At 36.5% G+C, this 24,012-nt stretch overlaps 3 protein-coding genes across 6 annotated transcripts in view; 1 reads left to right on the top strand and 2 right to left on the bottom strand.

Annotated features, from left to right (window-relative positions):
- LOC107089523 (heat-stable enterotoxin receptor-like) overlaps window positions 1-3,005 on the bottom strand; it is a 35,582-nt gene extending 32,577 nt beyond the window's left edge. The window contains exon 1 of the mRNA XM_015382364.1: window positions 2,804-3,005. Within this exon, the coding sequence (XP_015237850.1) occupies window positions 2,804-3,005 (202 nt within the window). The remainder of the gene's footprint in view (window positions 1-2,803) is intronic.
- Window positions 3,006-8,242: 5,237 nt separating this feature from the next.
- LOC107089536 (jeltraxin-like) lies at window positions 8,243-9,986 on the top strand. Its single transcript, XM_015382386.1, has 5 exons — window positions 8,243-8,361; window positions 8,521-8,575; window positions 8,719-8,821; window positions 8,936-9,224; window positions 9,336-9,986. Exons 2-5 carry the CDS (start codon window positions 8,521-8,523, stop codon window positions 9,552-9,554), a joined length of 666 nt encoding a protein of 221 aa, XP_015237872.1. The 5' UTR covers window positions 8,243-8,361; the 3' UTR covers window positions 9,555-9,986.
- Window positions 9,987-14,850: 4,864 nt separating this feature from the next.
- lyrm1 (LYR motif containing 1) lies at window positions 14,851-19,231 on the bottom strand. Of its 4 annotated transcripts, none has more exons than XM_015382379.1 (6): window positions 19,178-19,231; window positions 18,981-19,049; window positions 17,701-17,874; window positions 17,563-17,623; window positions 15,384-15,415; window positions 14,852-15,276 (listed from the first exon to the last, which is right to left on the bottom strand). In XM_015382379.1, the coding sequence occupies exons 3-6, from the start codon at window positions 17,854-17,856 to the stop codon at window positions 15,163-15,165; spliced, it is 363 nt and encodes a 120-aa protein (XP_015237865.1). In that variant the 5' UTR covers window positions 17,857-17,874; window positions 18,981-19,049; window positions 19,178-19,231; the 3' UTR covers window positions 14,852-15,162. The 4 variants fall into 4 exon arrangements, with proteins under 4 accessions (XP_015237863.1, XP_015237865.1, XP_015237866.1 ...); XM_015382380.1 differs by having other exon boundaries at window positions 18,981-19,069; window positions 19,178-19,227; XM_015382377.1 differs by lacking the exon at window positions 18,981-19,049 and having other exon boundaries at window positions 14,851-15,276; window positions 19,178-19,226.
- Between the last annotated feature and the right edge of the window lie 4,781 nt (window positions 19,232-24,012).

Consider the following 24,012-nt stretch of genomic DNA (forward strand, 5'->3'; position numbering starts at 1 on the left):
TAAAGCAGCTGCAGCTCTGTTCTCCCCTCAATAATGAGCAGAATCCCAAGATACTTAAACTTCTTTCCATGAGGCAAAAACTCTCCTCCAACCTGAAGAGGACAAACCACCTTTTCCAGACAGGAATGAGTTCTGTTCCCTTTAAAAATCTTTTGGAGGCACTGAAGGTTAGGCTACAGTGCTATCTTTAGGCAGTTTGGCCCATTCTTTTTAACAGAATATCTGAAACACTGTTTAGATTGGATGAGATATATCTGTGCTCAGCTGTTTTCAGATCTCTCTAAAGATGTTCAGTCTGATTAACGTTTACCTGATTTGGCCAATGCATACAATTCAAAAAATGGTCCTGTAACCACTTTTTGGCTGTATGTCTTATTTTATTCTCCTGCTGAAAAATGAACTGTTTCCCTGGCCTGATGCTACGTTCACACTTCAAGCACTTTGAGCAGCAGAAGCAGCTGGCTTTGATGCAAAGTTTGGAGTGGATACGCATCAGGGCACATCAAAAGTTCTTGCTGCGTGTCTCGAGCAGCAGGAGCGACGCATCTTGATTCATCTGAGCAGCTGAAGCAGCGCCTCCTGAGCATCTGAGGTGCATGACGCCCTTCACAAACCACAGATGCTGGAGTTGAAAAAATTGAATTTTTTCTGCTCAATGCGCCACATCAACCAATCAGAGAAGCTTATCTGGGAGCTGGCAGGAAGGCAGACACAGCACTACTGATGTAGAGATTTATGATCACTCCCCTGAAACAGATTATTAGCTAAATTAACTTAAAATGTCAAAACCTGCTGGCTAAACAGGTCCTCTTTTATTATTCTGGTGCCTGCAGTTGGGATCACTTACCTGAATAACGCTAACATCTACTTTTGACTCCACAGCAGCCAGGAAAACCCCTAAGTGGTTACTGTAGCTGAGGCAGCTGCTGCTGGGGACTCCCAGTGACAGAACACCACCTGTATGTGGCGGTCTTAGCGGCTCAGACAGCCAAATATTAAGTATCGTAATCATGGTGAACTGACTTCACAGACAATGTTTTGAGGTGGACTTTCTTTATTTAAAAACATATTAAAACTATGTTTTACCCACTTATCACAAGGGATGTGAATTGAAAACCGGGTCCTGTTCAGAGCCGGTTTTGTGTGTTCCAATTACATGGCACTCTTTGGCAGCTCGCTCAACGATTCTCTTAACGATTTCAGGCAGCACCACAGCCTAGCGCTGGGCAGCATGACTTCATTTCGAGTTACGCACATGGCATTCAGTAAGCAAGTACGACCTGACCGGGCGTAAGTCTAGAAAAGCAAAAGACAAAGATGGCAACAAGGCGCTTTGCAATCATTGCAACGTGGCAGTTACATCCGTGGGAGGAAATACATCCAACAGGCAGAGACACCTGCGCACACAACATGGCACACATTTTAACGAATGCCGTGTTTTTGATGCTTCCGGACAGAAGCTAAAGTTACGACCAGCATGGAAGGCAACTCTGGTGGTAATTAGCTAGTTTTCTATCACTGGCTGTGCTTAATGTGGTACCTAGTAAATCATATTCCATTTCTGGAAATAAACCAATTTCCTACCTCTCTTTGGGGTTATTAAAATAGCTACGAAGTTGCAAAAATGAAGCAACGGGCGCATTTTTGCTGCCCCAAACGCATCTGGTGAGAACGTAGCATGAGGTTAAGAGCACTCTGGAGCAGGTTTTATCCAATATGTTTGTATATCGCTGTATTTATTCCTCACTCTACCCTGACTGGTCTGCTGAAACACATCACAGTATAAACAAAACATTTTCATCGGAATGTTGTACATCGGCAAAATACGTTTGGCCCCTCACCAGATCTACTACAAGAGAACCATCGTGCCCCTACAAGCATCAACAGCTAAAGCTTATTGTTTAACAAACCCCAATAAGAATTACAACATGAAATTTTCCTTTGGGATTATTAAATATCATGAAGTAGCCACCAACATCATAAAGACTAAGGAACACAGAAGAGAGATCAGGAGAAAGTTCTAGAGAAGTTAAAAGCTTGGTTTGGTTCTAAAACAAGATTCTAAGATTTGAACATTTGAGCTCTGTTCAGTCCATCATCTATAAATGGAGAAAGGATGACCAACTGAAAACATTCACAGACTTGGACTTCCAGCTAGCGGACAGGGAACGCATTAAAAAAGCTAAAATCGAATTCCTGTTGTAATGGTTTGCTGAACTTATACTTTTATATTTCACTTTTCTTTTTATTGAACTTTTTGAGGCTGCTAATTCTTTAACAGAAAAACTGAAGTCCCTTAAAAAGCATGAGGCCAAAACCCCATCTCCCCAAAGCTACTTTCCTGCTGCTTTTCGCTGCATCTCTTCTGCAATACAGTTTGCTTGTGCCTCAGTCAAGCTTTCGTGTAGACTGACAGTAAAAAAAAAAAATAAATGCAATGAAAAAAAATCGTAAAGTACACAGTGCAAATGACTCTTGCTAACAGCCAGATAATTTATTGCACCAACCATATAATATCTTATCTGTTTTGCTGAAGGAAATGGCGGAGCTGATTTATACAGCTTATGTGGTAAATTTCTCTGTAAAAACAGGTTTTAAAAAATGTAAGCAAATTCATAGTTGACAAACAGAGACATTTTTTTGTGAGAAAAACATCTTTACAGTTTTATCAGTTTTTCTCCCCTATTAAACAAATAAACACAGCAGTAAACCTAAAGCTAGACTCCAAAGGTACAGTAGTTATTTACCCATGATCATTTTATGATTCTGACAGTCACATCAACATGTTTCTGTTCTCATTTACCTTGTGCAACATTAATATTGTTATCTTTCAATACTGCTTCCTCGATTTCGCTCTCCACATACTTCAGGCTCCAAGGAGACTCCTCGTCCTCCAGAAGAATCACGTTGATAGTGATCCCGGCCCCACATTGTCCGTTGCCTCGACACAGAGCAGCAAATGCCCAAAAGGTGCACACTATCAGCCACCAGCAGCATGGGCTCATTTTCACCTTTAAAGTCAGGATAGATTAATCTGAGCAGCTAAAAAGAGTCCATGATACGCTGCAAGAAGAAAATCAGGTCTAATCCGCCAAAAAAACAAAAAGGCAGGTTCCTGTTGAGAAAAATCCAGGTTCTCCTCTCCAGGTCATTCACACTTCCTTGGTCCCTCTGAGCTGCCCTTTCCTCAGGGCCGTGTTAATATACAACCTTTAGAGTCCCAGAGGCAGGGCTTGAAACCTCCTTATGTTGTTGCGCAAAGGTCTTCCTGAATTATTGATTTTCTCAATAAAAAACAAAGAACAGATGTTAAAGGATCTAAATAAGGGGCGCGGTAGACCCTATGGTTGGACCTACAGATAGCAGATTCTTTTTTAATGGACTATTGGCAAAAGGGATTTACACTTTGGGCTACTTAAGAAGAGAGGATATTTTATAGATCAATTTTTACAAAAGTGTTAAATGCAAAATGACTGAGAGAAGTAAAGTTGGGTTGGCATGCTGTAAAAATTTAACAAAAAGGGAAGAGCCAAACTGCTTCATTTGGTAATAAAATCCAGGTGGCAGAGCTCACAATGATTAACAGTTTGCTGCCTAAGGTTTACAAATTTAGCCTCAAATAATGAGGAATAATAATACCATTTAAATCACAGGTTATCTTCATTATTTTACATCTCAAATTAAGCTGAGACATCTTGTCGTTAGATGTGACACTCTTACACAGCATGAAGAGTAAAGCAGAACTTCTCACCACTCCAACATTGTTCAACTTGATGAAACAATCTTGTACTGGATGGTATTCCCTGTACTTAGCCTGCCTCTACCTACCCTGGAGATCACCTCATGGCATGCTGAGCTCCCGTTCCTCCATCAAACTCACCAAACCCACCAGCCTGTCCAACATTGTCCACAGCCAGAGCTCATCAAACCTGTAAAAACATGGGAGAAGTCTCATATTTTCCTTAAACACTTTCTGCTGCATGGGAGAATTCATGCTGGACCCTATAAGGGTAGACAGATCAATCCTGCTGCAACAGTTTCCCCAGACCATGCCACATCCACCTCCATGCTTATCAGCTGCTGAGGTTTTTTCCCAGGAAACTTGTGTTTATGTCCCCATTATTGTGCTAATATAATTTAACTTAATTTCAGAGCCTTAAATAATAATATTTAAGAAATTCTTTCTTTGTTTTCTCTGACCTTCTCCGTCTATTCCATAAAAGACATGGTCAGCCATATAAACTCAAATATCTGCTGCTGTATTTAACCCTGCAGCTTCCACTAGGACATTTTAGGGTTTTTAATGGCTTTTTTTCACCACCTGTGGACTGTTTTCCATGCAATGGAGACTTCTTTAAATCCCTAACCAGACTTGGTGCACCACACTAAATATCTCAAGGTTTGAACAGAGAAGATCTTCGAAATGCTGAGTAATGATTTTCTTGCATCCACCTGTCATACACCTGTGTGGGACTTAAGTTAGTGCATTTTGTTACATTTTACTTAATCAAGCTCTGTTTGAATAAAGCATCTTGAGAGATTTATTCAAATTGATATCACTGTGTAAAATAGATCAAATTATGAGTTTTATTTATGTTTTCCTTATGTCACTTGTTACAGTACATCACTCTACAGCTTCTGCTAATCTGGTATTTAATATCTCTATAATGTGGTGGCTCATTGATCAGAAACAAATTAAAAAACCTAAGAAGGGCTTCAGAGAAGAGGAGAAGTTGCACTTTGACTCACTTAGACTGAGGGAATGGATGTTATTAACTGGTTCCCCATCCCCCCTTCCCTAATAGTATTTAAAGGATGGATGACATGATATATTTGGATATTTTAAGTAAAGTAAGTAGGACTGAAAATAAAAAAAAAATTAAAATACATGCAATTTTCTAAGCCATATCATGACATAAAATATCATGAAATGCAGTGTGTGTAAGGTAAAGGATAAAATGGAAAATCTGATGGTGATCTATGAAAAGAAGACATTGGATGTCTGATAAAAAAAAAATGCTTTAACTCCTAAAATGACCTTAAAAATTACAAAAAAAGAGGGGGGAAAAAGGTAATTTGTGCATATCAGCACCAGTGGTCAGGGCAGCTGATAATTCCAGTTGAGCGACCTTGATCATAATGTAAAAGAAAATGCACTGAGGGCTTCAACAGGAGGACATTGGAGGGATTGGAGCTAAGTGTATGTTTACACACATAAAAGGGGGAAATGGATTAACCCAGTCTGAAGGTTTAACAGGAATGCTGACTCAGGATGAGCGAATTGTAAGTTAAAGCTAATTACCTACTCACCCAGCAAGGCAAGAGCTGGAGATTTACTCTAAAACAGCGGTGGACTTAAACATTTTGGGCCCTCCTCCAAGTCTGCTCCAATTTCCTGAGTGTAAAAGATTGTGTAGGGCTGCAACGGTTTTAATACTTCAAAAGTATGACCCAAATAAGAGAACATTTTACAATCGCCACTCCTTGGCCTCAACAACTGAAGAATGAGAGAAATGAGCCGTCAGGAATAATTACAGATTTGCATATTTGCCTGGAAGGTGCAGTCGTTTAATGAACTTGCCCCCAGCATGTTTGGTTCTAAATGTAGGGCACAGAAAGTCAAATAAAGGATCCAGACAGAAATATAAATACGTAAATAATAGCGTAAATATAAATACCGGCCTAAATTTGATAAATCTTTAATACATGTTTTAATACTTCTGCCATACAAGCCATGCCACACAGGTAAAGAAAAAGGAAAGGGAGAAGGTGTAATTAATGGCTCAGTCCAAATACCTCAGATTATAGCTCCTAGCTCCTGTTCCTTCATCTTTTGCAGGGTTAAATGTAAGAACACTTTCCGATGAAGGAAAGGAGCTATGGACCCCTGCGTTGAATCTGAATAGCTTTTAGCCGAACAAATGTCGCTATTTAGGCTATAGGGTAACGCTGGTCAAGTTGGGACTAAAGCTTTTTAGAAAACTAGAAACAATAAAGAACGCAAATCAAAAGAACGCCTGAAGCTCTAAACTCAAGACAGTACATGTGAATAAATAATATATTTTTGTTAAACTCCATGAAACAGTTAAATGTTTAAATCCAGTTTATGCCCACAAAGCTCACATTGAGAAAAGTGAACTAGCTTATAATCGATGGACAAAGTTAGGAAAAGAGAACAGTTCCAGAACTTTCTATCAACTGTTTCGCCTGAGAGAGAATTTGGTGACATGCTGTTATCCCTTTGCATCTTTTTCTTGTTTGAGCTTTTATTTCTTTCTTTTGTGGCTCTCTGACTTATGCTGCGTTTTGCCATCCAGCTTATGAGATAACTGTGCTGTGTGTGGTGTGGAGGCCTCTGACCCCTTAGAAATCTGATATCATTCTGCTTCATTCTATCTCCAGTCACCCCCTCTGCAGAATTTGTTAGGTCAATCACTAAGGCTTTGCTCTCTCTGCTTTTTCTCGTAGTAGCTTCCTCTGGTCTGTTCCTGATCCGCTGTGACGCCGTTGTTGCTGCCATCAACACCTTTGTTTATAGACGTTTCAGCTAGGCATATTTTTCAGTGTAGTCCTGTTTCTCTGGCTGTGACTGGCTGGATGTGCTCTCTCATTATCTGACATGGCTGTGTGTTTCCTGGACGGGGCCGCCTTTGAAGCTGGTTGACAGTTAAATTTTGTATCTCTGCTTCTTTCTGTATCTCTGCTTCTGTCTCCTTGAACCCCAGTCAGCTTCGGCAGATGGCCGCTCACACTGAGTCTGGTTCTGCTGTAAGGTTTCTTCCTGTTAAAAGGGAGTTTTTCCTCTCCACTGTCACTACAAGCATGCTTAGTGTGAGGGATTGCCTTTCAGTCAATGAGTCGATCCAATCAACTGGTTTTCATTAGATAAAAAACTTTGAATCAATTTGACTGTATGATCTGGTTGAACTGTAAAGTGCCTTGAGATGATGTGTTTTAAATTGGCGCTATATAAATAAGTTGAACTGGATATAAAACCGACATGTCTGTGTTTTAAAAATACTTTTTTAGTATTTAAAAGTCTACTAAGCTTAATAGGTTGTTATACATTTTTTTGAAACTTTAATCACTTAGGTACAATTGCAAAAATAAAAAACAGAATATTTCCTAAAATGACCCAATGTTAGCTGAGACTGAGTAAAATTTTACAAGTGGAAAATCTGAAACATGTTATTCTGACCTCACCTGTATTCGCTCATTCTTAGACTCTTTCTGACTCGTTGCTTCTCATCAGATACTCCTGCTTCTTTCAACAGTCTAAAAATGTGACTCTTAGGTTAATTTTACTGTTAATGTTACTGTTAATATTTCTGCTGATTCAATTCAAAGCATTTTTTTGATCAGGTTGTCATTTTTGCAATAACTTTGGAAAGTATTTGCTTAATGGTTTGGTTCCGTATTATGGCTCAAGGGTTTAATATTATCTTTACCATTATTGATGTTCATTGATCTATAAAATCTTTAATTCTGTGCCATCATCAGTGTGAGATAAGGGGGATAGTTATTGTGCATGAGATTATGCTTTGGTTTCAGAGCAGAGTCCATCCCCATCTTAAGAAATGTCATTTTTTCGATAATTCTGAAAATATAAAAAAAAAAACCTATGGTAAAGTCTTTTGTTCTATAATATGAATAGTAAATCCACTTAACACATTTATTTAATTGAACTATATTAATCTCACATTGGAGGATTTTACCTCTTGGGGAACAGTGGGCTGCCGTAGTGCGGCGTCTGGGGAACAGTGTGGGGTTCACGCAGATCTAGAGTGGCATTCTGTGGGAGTGGGGCTCGAACTCAGAACCTCAGGATTCCAAGCTCTATGCCCTAAGCACTAAGCTGCCACTCCCCTTGAAGTATATCGTAAATTATATCCCAAAAGGAAGATCTAAAATATTGATTCAGTGAATATGGCACAAATCTTCCCTTTCTGCCTTTGAAGTTGATAGGATTGTTGTTTAGAAGCACTTTAGAGCTATTGTTTAAAAAGCCCAGGTATGTCTGTTTTTACACGTCTTTGTACTTTATGAATGACTAAAAGGCTAATTATTTCAGAAAGTACATTACCATGTTTTTCTGGTTGTGTTGCTGTGATAGCTACCCAAAGGAAAGGCACCGCTGAAATGAGTAATGTGCTGTCAATGTTAGCTAAACTAACCTGTTTCTGTCTGTCCTAACAGTTAAAAATCAGCTTTGTTACTGTTCTGGTCCCATTAACCCTACAGTGGGAGGTTCCCAGTTGAGAATTTCTCTGACAGACAAAGAGAAGAATGATTAAGAAGCTCGTTTTTAAAACTCACAGCTCCATTTTATTATAACCACAAGGAACCAACCTTGACTTAAAGGTAGGACCACAATATATTTCTAAATTAAAAAATTATTAAAGCATGCTATTTTTTAACCTTTTTCAAACAGTTTAAACAATTATCTCTGTTCTTTCCAAATTAAAATAAACTATTAAAGTCCAATGTTTTTTTTTTCCCTTGCATCATACTTTACGCCAGATGCCAGCTTTACTTCTCTTTGTGATGCTGACAGCTTGTGCTGCAAGACCACAGGGTAAGGCGCACACCTTCTAACAGCGCATTTTAAGGCATTTCCTTGGAATAAAATGTTACTAAAATTTGAGGGTTTTCTTTAAGAGAGCATATTTTCCCATCAAATTGCAAATGCGGAATATTTAAAATCTTGTGTCTCTGTAGATCTGTCAGGAAAGATGTTTACGTTTCCAGAGGAAACCAACACAGCCAGAGTGATGCTGAATACATCCACAGAGAATCTGGATGCAGTGACAGTCTGTTTGAGGTGTTCTTATAAGATAAACTAAATGAGGAAATCTTAGATAAAATAACCACAGGCTGTAAATAACTGTAATTAAGCCCTTGTGTTTAATTTATTTTTTGTGACACTCTTTTATAGGTCCTTTACAGACCTCTGCAGACTCCACAGCCTTTTTTCTCTGGCCACACCGTCGACTAATAATGGATTTTGGATAGCCAAAGACACAGCTGACACTCTTTCTCTCTTTGTGGACAACAACGTACAATATTATACAGGACCGGGAAATGAGGCGAACATGTGGCACTCTGTTTGTTCCACATGGGACTCTGAATCTGGGCTGGGCCAGATGTGGCTCGATGGGAAGGCTTCACCCCGGAAGTTTCATGGTGGATCGCCGATTAGACGCCCGATTGTTATCCTAGGACAGGTATGCCTACAGTATTCAGATATTTATTTAGAAAATGTACTATTTGAAGGATCAAGTTTATGTATACGTTTTTCTTTATGATTTTGACTAAACATTGCATTTATCTTTTAGGAACAGGAAAGTTATGGAGGTAGTTTTGACATCAAAAAGTCCTTTACTGGAATGATGTCTGATGTCCACATGTGGGATTACGTCCTTTCTCCCTGTGCAATCCAGAATTACGTGGATGATCTGAATTTCACTCCAGGGAATGTGTTGAACTGGAGGGCTCTCACATTTGATATTACTGGAAGGGTGCTGATAGAAAACAAACAGCTGATGTGCCACTAGAGCCACTTCACAACAAAAGGCCTTTCTACAAAACTCTGGCTTAAGGAAATACAAGTTCTTCTGCTGTAAACATAACCAGACTACTGCATGTGAGAGAGAAATTAAATGAGTTTGATTAGAGGTAAAAATAAAAGCATTATCATTTAAACTTTGTTTAATATACCCAATTAAATTCATGCTATTTTGTACCAAGACCTCCATCTGTGTTTAATGGTTCTTCCATGCAGTTTAGCGAAGCATAATATCTTTTGCTGTTGAATTATATGCCTGGTCTTCATGGGATTTAATTCTCATTGTCTGCATACGTCCAGAAAAGAGAACGGCAATATTTTACAGATCCTAAGTTTAACTCTAAACCAAGCAAACAGGTAACTTCTAAATAAAGGCCAAACCTTTAAAAGCAGAGTAAAGTTTTCAAGATTTTTAGCTCGTCGTAACACACACACCTTTAAAGTTTGTACTCCTGACTTCCACCATGATTGATCTTTATTCCTGTCGAAATGTAAATAATGGACACACCTATTAAGTTTTGTAAACCAGCAAATTCTGAATAAATGAACTCACTACTACACCGTTGGATCATCTGTTATTTAAAGTAAGCTTTGGGAAGATAGTACTGGCAGTGTTGCAGCTCCTCCTTATGGTTGTTGATGTATGAATCAATTTAACATGTTTCCAAAGTTTTCTATCTAAGGAAAACCAGTTGATTACATCGACTCATTGACTCAAAGGTAATACCTCACACTAAGCATACTTCTAGCGACAGTGGAGAGGAAAAACTCTGTTTTAACAGGAAGAAACCTCCAGCAGAATCAGGCTCAGTGTGAGCGGCCATCTGCTGAGGCCGACTGGGGTTCAAGGAGACAAAAGCAGAGCTACAAAAGGTAACTGTAAAAGGCGGCCCCATCCAGTAAACACACAGCCAGGCTGACGGGCTCCAAGCCAGCTCCCATGTCAGAGGATGAAGAGAGCTCATCCAGCCAGTCACAGTCCGAGAAACAGGACTTCACTGAAAAACAGGCAGATCGCATTAAGTTTTTTTAGAAAATCATCAGGAAATTAACAGATATTACCTTGCATGCTTTTCATGGCAAAAATAATTTCTTCCACAGTTAAAATTGGTCCAATTTGTTAGCAACATTTATTTCAAATTAATCAGAGGGAAATTATGGTCATCGAGGAACAAGATAATTGCAGTATTATCAGATGTAGACTCTGATTTTTTAATAGAGATTTATATATAGTTGAGCCTAAATGTATCATTTTGTCATCTGACAGAAATAGAGGATTGAACTTCTAAGATGATAAATGTTGAGGCTGAGAGGAAACCCTAATATCTTGCAAAAGGAGGACAAGGTCAGAAAAAACAACAGGATGATAGTTAAACATCTGCACAGCTGAAATTAGTTTATTGACCATGAAAATTAATCAATCTGAGAAAATGATTTATGCATTTGGGAGAATAAGGAAATTCTTTATTATGAGGTTAGAAAAATCTCCAAAAAGATCAATGCAGCTGAATGCAACATTATTGATGTCAACATTTGTGGAATTAGCTTAGTCTGGATCTGGTTTGGTTACAGAATCCATGCTGCCTTCAGATATAAGAATCTTATATTTAATTAGGATATGGATTAATAAAGTATTTTTGAATTGATTGAATAAGTGGTGGAAGAGTTTCAAAGAGACTATTCATAAAGTTTAGATCATCAAAATTGCGAGCATAGATATTCACTAGTATGACAAGAACACGGAATAATATACCAATCCCAGGTAGATATATCTGCCATTTGTATCTGATATAAGATTATTGAATGAACTACAGGAGCTCCAACAAACATGTCCTTCTCCAACAAACACTTCGGCAGAAGTTACCGGTAATATATTTAAACAAATTGAAACATTTGATTTGGTTGGCTTTATAATAGGCATAATGTTAATATGAACTACAGAAACTGAGTTTTTGATTTGAAATGAAAGATGAGGTTTCAAGCTGAGCTATAATACATCTAGTGAGGTCTAACAGTATTGGTGATGTTATATTATTCCAAAGGCCCCAACAGAGAAACTTGCTTCCTCTAAACAGTTGCATATATATGGATAAAAAGGAATGTTTTCTATAATTTTATCGAGAATTATAAGATATCTGGTTCATTTTACACATAAAGTGGCCATAAAGACAACATTGGATGCTTTATTTCTCTTTAATTTATTCAGGACAGAGTTTGATAAATGATGATAATTTCTTACCTATTTAAAGTATTGTTTGGTTATGAAAAATCAATCAAAAGTTGTGGCTGTGATCTATCTGTTGTATGTGTACAAAATGTTAATACAGTTATCCTACTTGGTTATATGTATATTGATTGTGTCAACAAGTTGTAGATATATAATTTAAAGGACGACTCTCCCTGATACTTTTTGTAGCTAACAGAAATTATATATGGGGGTTCTATAGAGTACCTGTCCCAAGCCTTATTTGACAAAATACTGCATTTGCTGCAAGTTTGCTTTTGTGTTTTCCGCCCTCCTCAGGTTTAAAAAGTTACTGCATTAGATTTTGTTATGTGGCTTCCCTGTTACTGAGACATTACCATGGCAACTGACTCCAGCAGCCCTGGCAGGGGTATAAAAAGTGCTGTCGTCTCTACGTGCCTCCATAGAGTGAATGAAAATGCAAACCTTCATTTTAACAGTTTACTCTAATCTTCACATAACCAATCATCTAAAGATTGAGACCAACTTGCTGTTAGGAAAATTTTTTATCATTCATTAAAAGGCTTGTTAAACCTGAAATAATTAGTGCTAACGACTCCATTAACAGTTACGTTCACATACTTTTTGAAAGGCAGACCCTGAAATATATTGTCGCACAAGCTTTTGAGGAAATCACTGACTGCAGTTAAACGAATCCTGTAACTGTCCATGAGACGTCTGCTCCTCTCAGCAGCTATGCTGGTTCTCTCCTCGTGAGCTTACTGCTCTAGTTATCTGAGCGTTACCTTTACCAGACAGTGTTTCTGCTCCCTCCAAAGATGCTCAATAGGATTTAGATCAGAGATCTGGAGCCCCACTGCAGAATATTCCAATGTTTTTCTCTTAAGTCAATCGTGGGTAATTTTAGCTCTGTGTTTTGTGTCATTATGTTGAAGAGCCATGACCTGATATGGAGACCAAGCTTTCTGACACTTGGCAGCACATTTCTCTGTAGAATCCCTTGATATTCTAGATATTTCATAGTACCCTGGAGAAAATCAAGAGCAGTGTTGTATAGTAACAAAGTTAAAATACTTCACTACTGTACTTAAGTATATTTTGGAGTACTTTATACTTTCCAAGAGTATACATTTTTTTGAGAACTTTCACTTTTACTTCACTACATTTACAAACTTAATTGCATACTTTTACTCCGATACACTTTCAGTGTTTGGTTTAGTTACTAAGTAAAAAAAATAAATAAATAAAAAACGAGCGAGAGAGACGCAAGTGTTTTAACCCATACTGACTACAAAGTTGGGTCTTGCCTGGGCTTGTTCATCAACACCAATAGGATACCGGTACGTCTTTTTCACAAAGCCAGTCTAAATTGATCCTACACTTGGTTTGTTTATATTCTTTTAAGTGAATTTAACCTTCAAAGTTTACCAAAATGTAAAAAAAAATGTCATTAAAACTGCACTTACTTTTTACTTATACTTTCCACTACATTACTTGAGTACATATAAATTTACAGTAATTCTTATACTTAAGTACAGCCATTTCAGATACTTTAAGACTTTTACTCAAGTAACATCTCAGTCAGTGACTTGGACTTTTACCAAAGTCATATTTTGGAGAGGTTCTTATACTTTTACTGGACTCCGAGATTTCAGTACTTAATACAACACTGATCAAGACACCCTGTGCCAGATAAAGCAAAGCAGCCTCAAAACAGCCTCCTCTATGTTTCACAGTAAAATAATCCTCTTTTCTTGACCTACTTAATTTTTCCCTCTGTGAGATTGAACTGATGTGTCTTAAATATTCTTCCAGAAACTTTTTGGCTTGTCAACATGTAGTTTGCCAAATTCCATTCTGGCTTTTTTATGGTTTGTTTTCAACACTGTTGTCCTCCTTGGTCATCTCCCTATCGAGTCCACTTTGGCTCAAACAACCACATATGGTGTGACCTGACACCATGTTCATTGATCTTGAAGTTCACCTTTAATCCATGTAGAAAAATGTCTGGGCTCTTTTGTTTCCACTCATATTATCCATCTCATTTATATGTCATCAATTGTCCTCCTGCTGCCACATACAGGGAGGTTCAGGTCTTCATTTTCTAAATATATGCAAGTGCAACTGTTGTCAGAGGAAGATCAAGCATCTTCAAGCAATTATGCTTGGATATGGTCTGAGAGCCTTTAGCATTCACATGCCTGTCTATGGGTTTATCTCCTATATCCTGAGACAATTCTTTCCTTCACTTCCTCTGGTCCATGTTGGGTGTGGTACACACCATGTCACTTAGTGACTACCTGTGGCGCTATATATAGAATCACTGATTGATTACAAGATTGTAGACACCTGTGACACATGAATGTGATTTAACATCCCTTTGGTCACATTATTTTTACTCATTTCTGGGAGGACCATCATTTCCAGGCCTGTTTCATTAGCTTATTTTTTAAATCATTTAGTGGAAGCGTGGTTGGAAAGCATCATCTGATTTCAAATTTTTTGATTTCATATAATTGTCTTATTATTAATTTTGTCAGAATTCGGTTATATCTGTGACTAGGGGTGGGTATTGCCAAAGAAGTCACGATTCGATTCGAATCACGATTCACAGGCCACAATGCGATTCTATCACGATGCATCACGATACTTGAATTATTGCGATGCACTGCAATATTTTCTCCTCCATGTTTTGTTTTTGAATGACTCGGCGCAGTATCCCGCAGCCGGAAATGCTTGTGACACAAGGCAGCGACATCTACTGGACTGGAAGTTGTATTACACTTGTTTTTGGCTGATGTTCGCCAACCATTCATGCAATTTTATTTATGAATTTTTTTTAATTAATAATCGATACTTGGCATCAAGAATCTATTTTTTATCGAGGTGCACATGTGCAGAACTAGTGCTAAATGCAAAATTCTACATGGCAGATTAAGGAGGGCTGTGAAACTCTCCAACTGCCTCTGCGTAACCTTTCGTCACACACCAATTTTCCTTTTTCTGTCCATTTGTGGTGAATAATTTGCAAGGTGCTTTAAGATGTCTAGCTCTTTTTTTATTAAAGGGTAATTGGTTTTATAAAGAAACACAGTACAGAACATTCAGACACTTTATTGGTTGTATTAGTTCTCATTTTTCAACATCATGTTAAATAAAATATACAGTAACTGGACTCGCTGCAGCAACAGCCTCCCTGAGCTGAACACAACTGTTCACTTTTTACTGACACTTTGACAGAAAAAGAATAATAAAAACAGTGGTTTCTTTCTCCTTAATGACAACTGCTCTCGGGTCAGTAATTGCTTGGAGAAACTGACACCGCCTGTAGTCTGTACTCCGGTGTCCTATCTGCAACCTGAGCCATAGACGGGGTCCAGGGATTCAGCCCTCAGGTCTCGTCGTGCGACTGTAGGTAAACTGGTTTGGCCTGCTTCCTGAGGCGCTGCTGAACGCGCAGCTTCCTGCCCTTCTGTGTGGCCAGCCCCATAGGTGGAAGATGCGTCTACAGGAACATCATCAAGCCAAAATACGGTGATTAGATCCCATTTCTGAAGCATGTTTTAATTTGAATGCAGACTGATAATAAATAGATGTGTGGTGTTTGCTTACAGCTCTTGGGTATGGATTCTTGTAATGTAGACCTGAACAGAAATAAGTTTAAGTTAACATTTTATCATATAATATCTGCAAAACAATTAGAAAAATCTTTATAAAAATCTGGTTCTTTCACAAAGCGACAATTTCAAACTAATTAACAAAATGAAGTCTATACAGAGTGATGTTTATCTCTTTACAGATGAATTTAATTTCCATTTTTCCTGCTTCAATGTTTAAATGTTGGAAAAAAAACATCAAAAGCAGCCTGACTGTTTGAAAATGGAAGTTGCTATCCTTGTTAAGTGACGACTTACTTTTATTATTCTGCTGACCTCAATAAAGAGCTTTACGTTGAGATCTACGTCTCTTTGATCTTTAGTTATGGCTAAGGGAGCCAAGCTGTAACACAAATACTCTAAATACTCTCGAAAATCTCAGCGCAATTTCATCAACCACTCCACTGCATGAAGAAATCAATTAAAGAGAAACTGTCTTACAACATGAATTAAGCTTGAAGATTTCAAAAAGTAACACATCCCGCCCAGGTCTAAAGATATTCAAGAACAGATTTGAAACAGAGTCTCTGACATCTGCAAATCTGGGTAGGGTTACAGTGCTATGTCTAAGGCTCTGGGACTTCAGGGAACCACAGTGAGAACCAATATCCACACAGAATCGAACTCGGCACCTGTTCTGGTTCCTGAATGTGTTTATGAACGGGTTGCGCATATTTCGACCAAATAAAAGGTTCCAGAGCAGCAACTCAAGTTTACGTCTCGTGCCGCTGAATAGCTGGTTCTTCAGACAGAACTGATGAGTCACCAGCGGACCAGAAAAACAGGGAAATGAAAACAAACTGCTCATGAAACAGATGTGCTCATCCAGCAAATGGAAAGCAGCTGGATTTCATCAGATCAAGGATTGAATTAAGAAGCTGAAGAGAACTGAAGAATATCTATAATATGGTATTGTTTTTGTATTACCATCTGTTATCTGTAGCCTGAGGTTCAGACTGGAGCGGTGATCAATTTAATGTTCAGCTTGCTCATAGCGAGCTTCACTGTTTTTATGAACAGATGTACAGTTTCTAAGCATAAGAAGCCAAAGTTGGTGAGAAGAGATTTTATGGAGCAGCGGAGAAGCTTTACAGTCAACCAAAATTATTCCAGAAGCTCATCAGTTACTCGTCCAGTAACAGGACAACATCAGAAGCTCTGAAGGCCTTTTTGTCCAGGTTTAAAGTTATTTGGAAAAAAAATAAAGTTATTCTGAATAGAAATAGATCATTAAAAAAAAAACCCACTGCATTTAATTTCAAACAAGGTAGCAGTAGTATGATGGAGTGAGAAAAATCAGGTCTCAAGCATCCCACTGTGAAAGATGGACCCATGAGTTCTGCTCTGTTAAATCACAAATCCACAAAGAGAGCATCATAATATCCATACTTGAAGTATGAAGGAGGACAGTGATGCAAAGCAAACCAGCAAATCTACCACTGAATGGTTAAAAATTGGAAGATGTTGTCCCTTACTAAATGAAATCATAATAATAAAAAAAGATGGTTATATTTAGTCAGATTACATCTCCAGCTACTAAAATTCTGCTGTATTGCTGTTTATTGGTAAAAAAAAAAAAAAAAGTTCCCTCTCTTGTTCAGGCCAAGAAACTGGAAAGTTCAGGCAGCAATGTTTTGACAGAACCCAGGGTTTCTTTCTGATCTATCTCAATGTAGGACACTCATAAAGGCTCAGATTTATTAAAACCCTTAGAAATTTTATGTAGTTCAGAAGGACTTAAGGTGAAAGAAAACTATTAGGGCTTGGCAGTACATCTAGGTTTTAAAAATAACTAGATTTTTTAAAGAGATAAAAAAAATTGATAATCTATGTTGAAATATGAGTAAACTTTGATAAATCCTTGTAGATTATACACTTTAACCATTATCTCGTGTTTATCTACAGCCCTTGGTTAGATAATGTGCCTCTGTCTGTTTTTACAATCACTTTGTTGAAAGAAAAAAGAAACAAATATCATATATTGACATAAATTAAACTACCGGTATAATATTAATTTGGACTACCTCACTGAAACAAACATCACTTATTTTCTACATATGCGGTTTAGGCTGTTTTGATGACCAACACCTGAAGCCGCCGCTCCAGTTAAAGTGGATATCTTAAACCATTCATACCTATTTCTATCCTTGCTTCACATTCTTCTATACACCTCTTTATTGATTCTTGATCTGTGAGCTGAAAACAAACAGCAAAGAATTAGTGGTACAGCTTCTTAGAAACAACTGCTGCTCTAAATCCAATGCTGTTCACACCTGCTGGTTCTGCCTGAACAAAGTACGGGCCTCCTGCAGGATGTACTTTCTTTCGCTCTCTGTGTCGGCTGCGATGCCGGTCTGAGCCTGCCAGGCCCGGGCGATGCGGAACACACGCATGTAGAGAGACAAGACAGTGGAGCGAGTGGACAGCATCCTCTGGGCCTTTAGGTTCTGAGAAAACACAAAGCAGCCGTTTAATGAGGGAAAGCAACACCGAATATTAGAGTTACTTTAACACTGGAGGATCGATCAGTTCTCTGCTCTCCCAGGTAACTGCTTGTTTAATTCATTTTTAACTCAACACTAAATGAGTTAAATGTCTTTTTTTTTACCCTAATATTATAAATTTTATATACATGTCTATTAAAATTCTTTCATTGCTAATTTTTTCAATTTTAAAAACAACAGATTGAAAGACCTACATATCTAATACTGAGTCAATCATGTGAAAGAGAGCTGCTTGTAATGTGTTTTTGCTCCAATAGGGGGCAGTTCTGGACTACAGTCTGACTACCAAGTGTTTAAAAGATTAACTTGGCTGAAAGATTTACTTAACCCTGATTACAGAAACCCTAAGATTTGTTTTATCTTCTAGTATAATTACAGATGTCACTGCTGCTTCCATTCATAGCAATATATCCGTTTCTACAAGAATTTCTACATCTAATAAGCCCATTGATAAAATATATTTCAATAACTACAAATTACAGTAAAATAAGGAAAAGGTGGGGTAAATTCTACTTTTATTAGTTGTTTATTAGTCACATACATCATGCATTGATCACAAATTTTGGATTTCTTCTGTCCCTTTTTTAAATATCACACTTAACATGAAACTGAGTTGTGCAGAGTCACTCAAAAATACTGTTTGCCTTCTTATTAAATCATAGATTATATGTAATCAATAATATTTTGATAGGGAGAATATGTTCAATTTCACACACCTAGGCCTGATTTTTATTGGATTAGAGAATAAAGAACCTGTCCAAACAACATGAAGGATAATAGATTTGAACAAGTATGGGACCATGCCTTGTTCTAAAAGATGAGAAATAAACTCAGATCATCAGACTAGGGGGAAAAAAGCCTTTTCTAATAACTTAAAACTTAATATGATCCACAGTGAGAACCATTATGGCTGACTGTGTCTGGGTCAACCTTTGCAGCTTCAGGACCTGAGTTATTTACTGTAAATCTCAGAAACATGAATTCTACTCTTTCTCAAGAAATTCTGAAGGAGAAAAACCGAACATCAGTTTGTGGCGTTTAGCTCAAACCTGTTTGGTTTATTCAGGAGGAAAGTAACTTTACTCTCACAGAGGGCGATGCTGGGAAGCTAGCAGCACCTGAAAGAAAACGAGCCGAGCTGAGATACAAGCAGAGTCATAGAGACTCGTTTAAACATGTTTATTTCCGAATGAGGCTATCTTTATTCAAGTTAAAAACGTGAAACGAAACGAAACGTTTAGCTTACCTGCTGTTTTTTAATAGGTGACATAAAACAACCATATTTGTCGCTGACTGATGACGTATACTTAAAGCGACACCGCTCGAAAATTCATTTTTTCTTTTTTTTTTTTTTTTACTTTATTCATATAAATAAACAATAGTGTACAAACTAAACATCACAACATAAGATGGATAGAGAAAAAAAATAGACAGAACATGGGACTAAAATCAAGAACCAATACATGAGCAGTAAGACCAATGAATAAATATAGAACAAGATTTAAAACAAAAGAAAAATAGAAATACTGGCAGATTTTAAATGTTTCAATGAGGTGTAAAACAATTTAAATTGGTTAAGAAAAAAATCAAAACAAGGAGTAGAACCTCTTCATTTACAGCAATGTATATGATATTTGCTAAGCAAGAAAACAATAACTATATCTGAATTTTTTTTACTAATATAGGTCATCATCAACATAATAAAACACGTGGGTGATTGTTATTTCTTGGATGTCCTCAATTTTAAGGGACAACCAATTTTTGATGTCCCTCCATAGTTTAAAAGAAAGGGGAGAGGAGGAAAAAAAAAGAAATGATTAAGGGATTCACAAAATGCACCACATGTTAAATCAAATTTAAATCTTTTGTGCAAAAATTCTGCCACTGGGTAAATATTGTGAGAGATTTTAAAGTGAGTCTCTTTAACCTTTGATAAAACCGGCCATTTAACAAACCTAGAGAAAGCCTTCTCAAATAAGGGAAAATTAGTTGTTGTCAAAAAACTATTATAGTAATCATTAAATTATTTTGATTTGCAGGCAGTCACAAGCATAGCATTATTATATTTTTTATCAGTCACAAAATATTCTCCAATTTTCAATTTGGGTAAATATGGAGTAACATTTGAATATCTTAAGGTGTTTTGGATGAGATGGATTAGAGCTATAGGAATCGCTAAAAAATTCATACTAATCCATAATACAGAAATGTAAGCTTAATAAAAGTAGTCCTTTATTAAGTATCTGCTCAAAGGTTAATTATTTTAAAAAGACTATTTTAACAATACAACAGAACTCAACAGAAGGCAAATTCATAGTGATGCAGTTAAGTAGATTATATACTGATTAATAACATGTTTAAATAATTGATGGTAAGGCAGTTTTTAGATATCATTTTTTTTACATCAGTTTGCAAATTGGCAGAATCTTTGTTCATACAAATGAAGTTTTATTTAAATAATCATAATAATCAAAAATAAAGCATAATATAACTAAGTGATTTATGTGTAGGAATAATTTTTTAAAAATACTGTAAAATTTAAACTTTAAATGTTTAATTATCATTAAAGTACAGATTTATATGACACGGCAAATGTGTTATGTCTATGTTCCATTGAAAAATTTTGTGTTACACTTTCAAAGAAAGCTCTGTTATTTGAGGTAAATGTTTCAACTGGATAATAACATATTGCTGTTATTTTTACTTGCTCTTTAATTCAATCACTTACATTAATATTATACAAATAATGATTTCCTTTTTTTTAGATTTGAGTAAATCATATAATTGAAATATAAAACATCATGGTGCAAAAACGTAAAAATAAGATTACAGTGCTATGAAGTATAAAACTTATACTAGGACATTATACAGTCTTATAGCTACTGATCTACTGGGTTCAATATCTTTCACAAAATATGGTTGGGCCTTTGGTAAAAAAAAAAAACAATTAATATGATATTCTCCTTAAGGAGTAACTTTCATGGTTTTATCAATAACAGTAAGTCATCCAGGTCTTGACCCACTAAAGTAGCTCCAGACCATCACACCACCACCACTGTGTTTGACTGTGGATGTGATGCTCCGTTTCTGAAATGTTGTATTAAAGTTACACCAGGTGTAATGGGGATCAAACCCTTCAAAAACATCCACATTTGTTTATTTTAATGTCAAATTTTTCAAAAGTCCAAAACATTTTTAATATTTTATCTTTTTTGATGTGAATGTCAGACAGACCTTTATGTTTTCTGGGTCAGCAGTGGTTCTTGCCTTCAAACTCTCCCCAAGAGGCCATTATTACCCGGTTTCTCTTTCTTATTAAAGAATTATGACTTCTGACTTTAACTAAGGCGTGTTAGAACTGCTGTTTGCTTTACTACACAAGTCTAACAAAGGGTTGGACTTTTACAAACTGATGAAAGCTAGTGATAATTTTTTTATTTGCTGATTAATTCATGTATATTAGGACAGGCGTGTAAACTAGTAATCCCACTTGTGTGATAATTTAACAAAAGGGGTGACAGATGGTGTTTAATTTAAATGCTTGGTATTTGTTCTGTTTTTTATTTTTTATTTGTCAAATGGAGAATTATTTTGATAAAAGGTGAGACAAGAAGACAAAATGGGAATATTGTTTCACATAGACCTTTATAGACTTGACCCAGTGTTTTTCTTTAATCCTCTATTTGTCAATATTTTCTTTTTTGCCACACTTGTGAGATCTTTATTCACGTTCTACTCAAGAAACAGACAATAATAATTGATCTTTATTGATCTCACATTGGAGAAATTTATCTCTGCATTTAATCCATCCCCTTGGGAGCAGTGGGTTGCCATTGTGCGGTGCCCAGGGAGCAAATGGGGGTTAAGGGTCTTGCTAGGAGACCCAGAGTGGCAGACTGTGGGAGTGGGTTTTGAACTCACAACCTCAGGATACCAAGCTCTATATGTATGTACGGGAAATATATGCAGTGTGGTACATCTATAGGACTTCTTTTTTAATTTATATTTGTCTCATTTCTACAGATTATGTAATATCTAGTTCTAATTTTCTAAAAATTATTTGCCTGGATCTGAATATAGTGATATATTTTGTAGAGAAAAACAAAAAAACAACCTGACTGGTGTACAGAAATTGTCTTACTAAGTTACATTAACTTGAACTTTTTAAAGAAAACAACAACAGAAATTTAAGGAGTAGCTGTACATTATGGTAAGTTTTACTTTTACCTTAGTAATGTATAGCTACTCCTTATTTTTTTTTTCATTTAATTTTTTTTAAAGATCAAGTTAATGTAACTAAGTAAGCCGATTTCTGTACATCAATCAGTTTGTTTTTTACTCATCCACTATAAGTAACTAGATCTAATCGTGATCTGGTATAAATTCCAAAAAAGCAAAAAAAAAAAAAAAAAAAAAAAAAAAACTGGACTTTGTTTCCAAGTTTGCAGACATTTTGCTTCCCATCCAGGAAGCTTTTTCAATTGAAAATGTCAGAAATTGTGTTGAGTTTAACATTTTGAATTGAAAAAGATGGGAAGTGAAATGTCTTCAAACTTGGAAACAAAGTCCAGATATTTGTTTTTTAACTTTTCTGGGATGACTATGACCTGGACTGAGAATCTTCACCAGCATCTGGTGAAAATACACTAGACAGCAGATATTTCTTTATCGTTTCCTGACATATATACATTATCGACTGTAAAGATATTTTTTATAAATCTATGTACAAAAATGTTATTAGGACAGCAGGATTTGCTTTAGACTTAGACTCAGCTTTATTTATCCCATTGGGATTACTCCTTCAGGTAAATTCTGGTTCCAGTAGCTTATATAGAGTTACCTGTCATTTTACCCAAATGTATTTATTTCATATAAATTTATTCAGTAAATATGTTAAACATTTCTGTTATTTTTGTATTCCATTTTTTCTTTGAAATAACAGGAGCTAATCATAACTCTCTGTCTGATTACATTGTTTTAATCTTTTAATCATTAAATTAGATTTTAAGGGCCAGCAATTACTCAGGCCTCAAGTAGCTATTTGACCAAGTACTTTTGAACTCTCGCTTAAGTAATTACGTGTATTACCGGTACTACTTTCTACTTTTACTGGAGTTAGAAAAATAGTAAAAATATTTGGGTACCTACATCTGATGATGTCATTTTATTGTTGGTGAAGATTCGCAGTCAAAATGTCAATTCTGATATTTTGAATTAAATGGATGGATGGGAAGCAAAACCTCTTCAAACTTGGAAAATAAAGTCCAGTGGATTGTTTTTTTTTCTCATTTTTTTGGAATGAAACTTTATTCTACAGCATTTTATCAGAATCAGACACACTTTAATAATCCCTGAGGGAATTTACCTTTGTTACACGCTCCAGATAGAAACATTTATATATACCACACAAGATAATATAAATATATACACATATAACTCTACTATATATATATGAGAACCGTCCGAACTGTTCGGTTCGACTGTCTCGGTTCGATTTGCGTGTGTTGCGTTCGGTTCATGCGCTGCTCCTTTTTCTCATAGGCGAAGACCGAAAACCGTGACTACGTAGCCGTGAACCGAACCAAACCGTGGATTTTGTGAACCATTCCGCCCCTAATGTGTATATATATATGCATATGTTTAACTATAAATCCAGATAAAGCAATAATGATAAAGTTATGAAAAACTTAAGATAATCAAATATCTTTTTTCCAGTTTGCAATCTTTATGGTGTTACATTTGAATTGACCTGTTTTGACCACATAGTTTATCAACAATAACATAAATTTTGTTTTTTAAATAAATCAGGCGCTTGAAAAATACACTATCAAGAATATCTGGCCGCAATGATGAGAGTAAAATATCTATTATATATGTTATCGGAGTTTAATTTTATATTCAAACGTGTTCATGATAAACAGAAAGAAAACTAACCTGAAACGATTTTATAATTTTTTTTTTTCAGTGTTGCAGTGGAGCTAATGGGGTCCCAGTGTGTGATGGGTCCCAGTTTGTGGATGTGCGGCCTTGCTGGGATGGAGATCAGCTGTTGGCTGCTTTCAGGGAGGCAGGAAGTGATGC

This window comes from Cyprinodon variegatus, unplaced genomic scaffold (assembly GCF_000732505.1).
Source record: "Cyprinodon variegatus isolate N-32 unplaced genomic scaffold, C_variegatus-1.0 Scaffold256, whole genome shotgun sequence".
Classification (NCBI taxonomy): domain Eukaryota; kingdom Metazoa; phylum Chordata; class Actinopteri; order Cyprinodontiformes; family Cyprinodontidae; genus Cyprinodon; species Cyprinodon variegatus.

Excerpts from the sequence above, each read along its gene's own strand:
- LOC107089536 (XM_015382386.1), top strand. The coding sequence starts at position 8,521 with ATGCCAGCTTTACTTCTCTTTGTGATGCTGACAGCTTGTGCTGCAAGA. Across the intron at positions 8,822-8,935 it reads GCAGTGACAGTCTGTTTGAG|GTCCTTTACAGACCTCTGCA; the intron begins GTGTTCTTATAA and ends ACTCTTTTATAG. Across the intron at positions 9,225-9,335 it reads CGATTGTTATCCTAGGACAG|GAACAGGAAAGTTATGGAGG; the intron begins GTATGCCTACAG and ends TTTATCTTTTAG.
- lyrm1 (XM_015382377.1), bottom strand. The coding sequence starts at position 19,201 with ATGTCACCTATTAAAAAACAGCAG. Across the intron at positions 17,624-17,700 it reads TGTTCAGGCAGAACCAGCAG|CTCACAGATCAAGAATCAAT; the intron begins GTGTGAACAGCA and ends GTTTGTTTTCAG. Across the intron at positions 15,277-15,383 it reads AGAATCCATACCCAAGAGCT|ACGCATCTTCCACCTATGGG; the intron begins GTAAGCAAACAC and ends ATGTTCCTGTAG.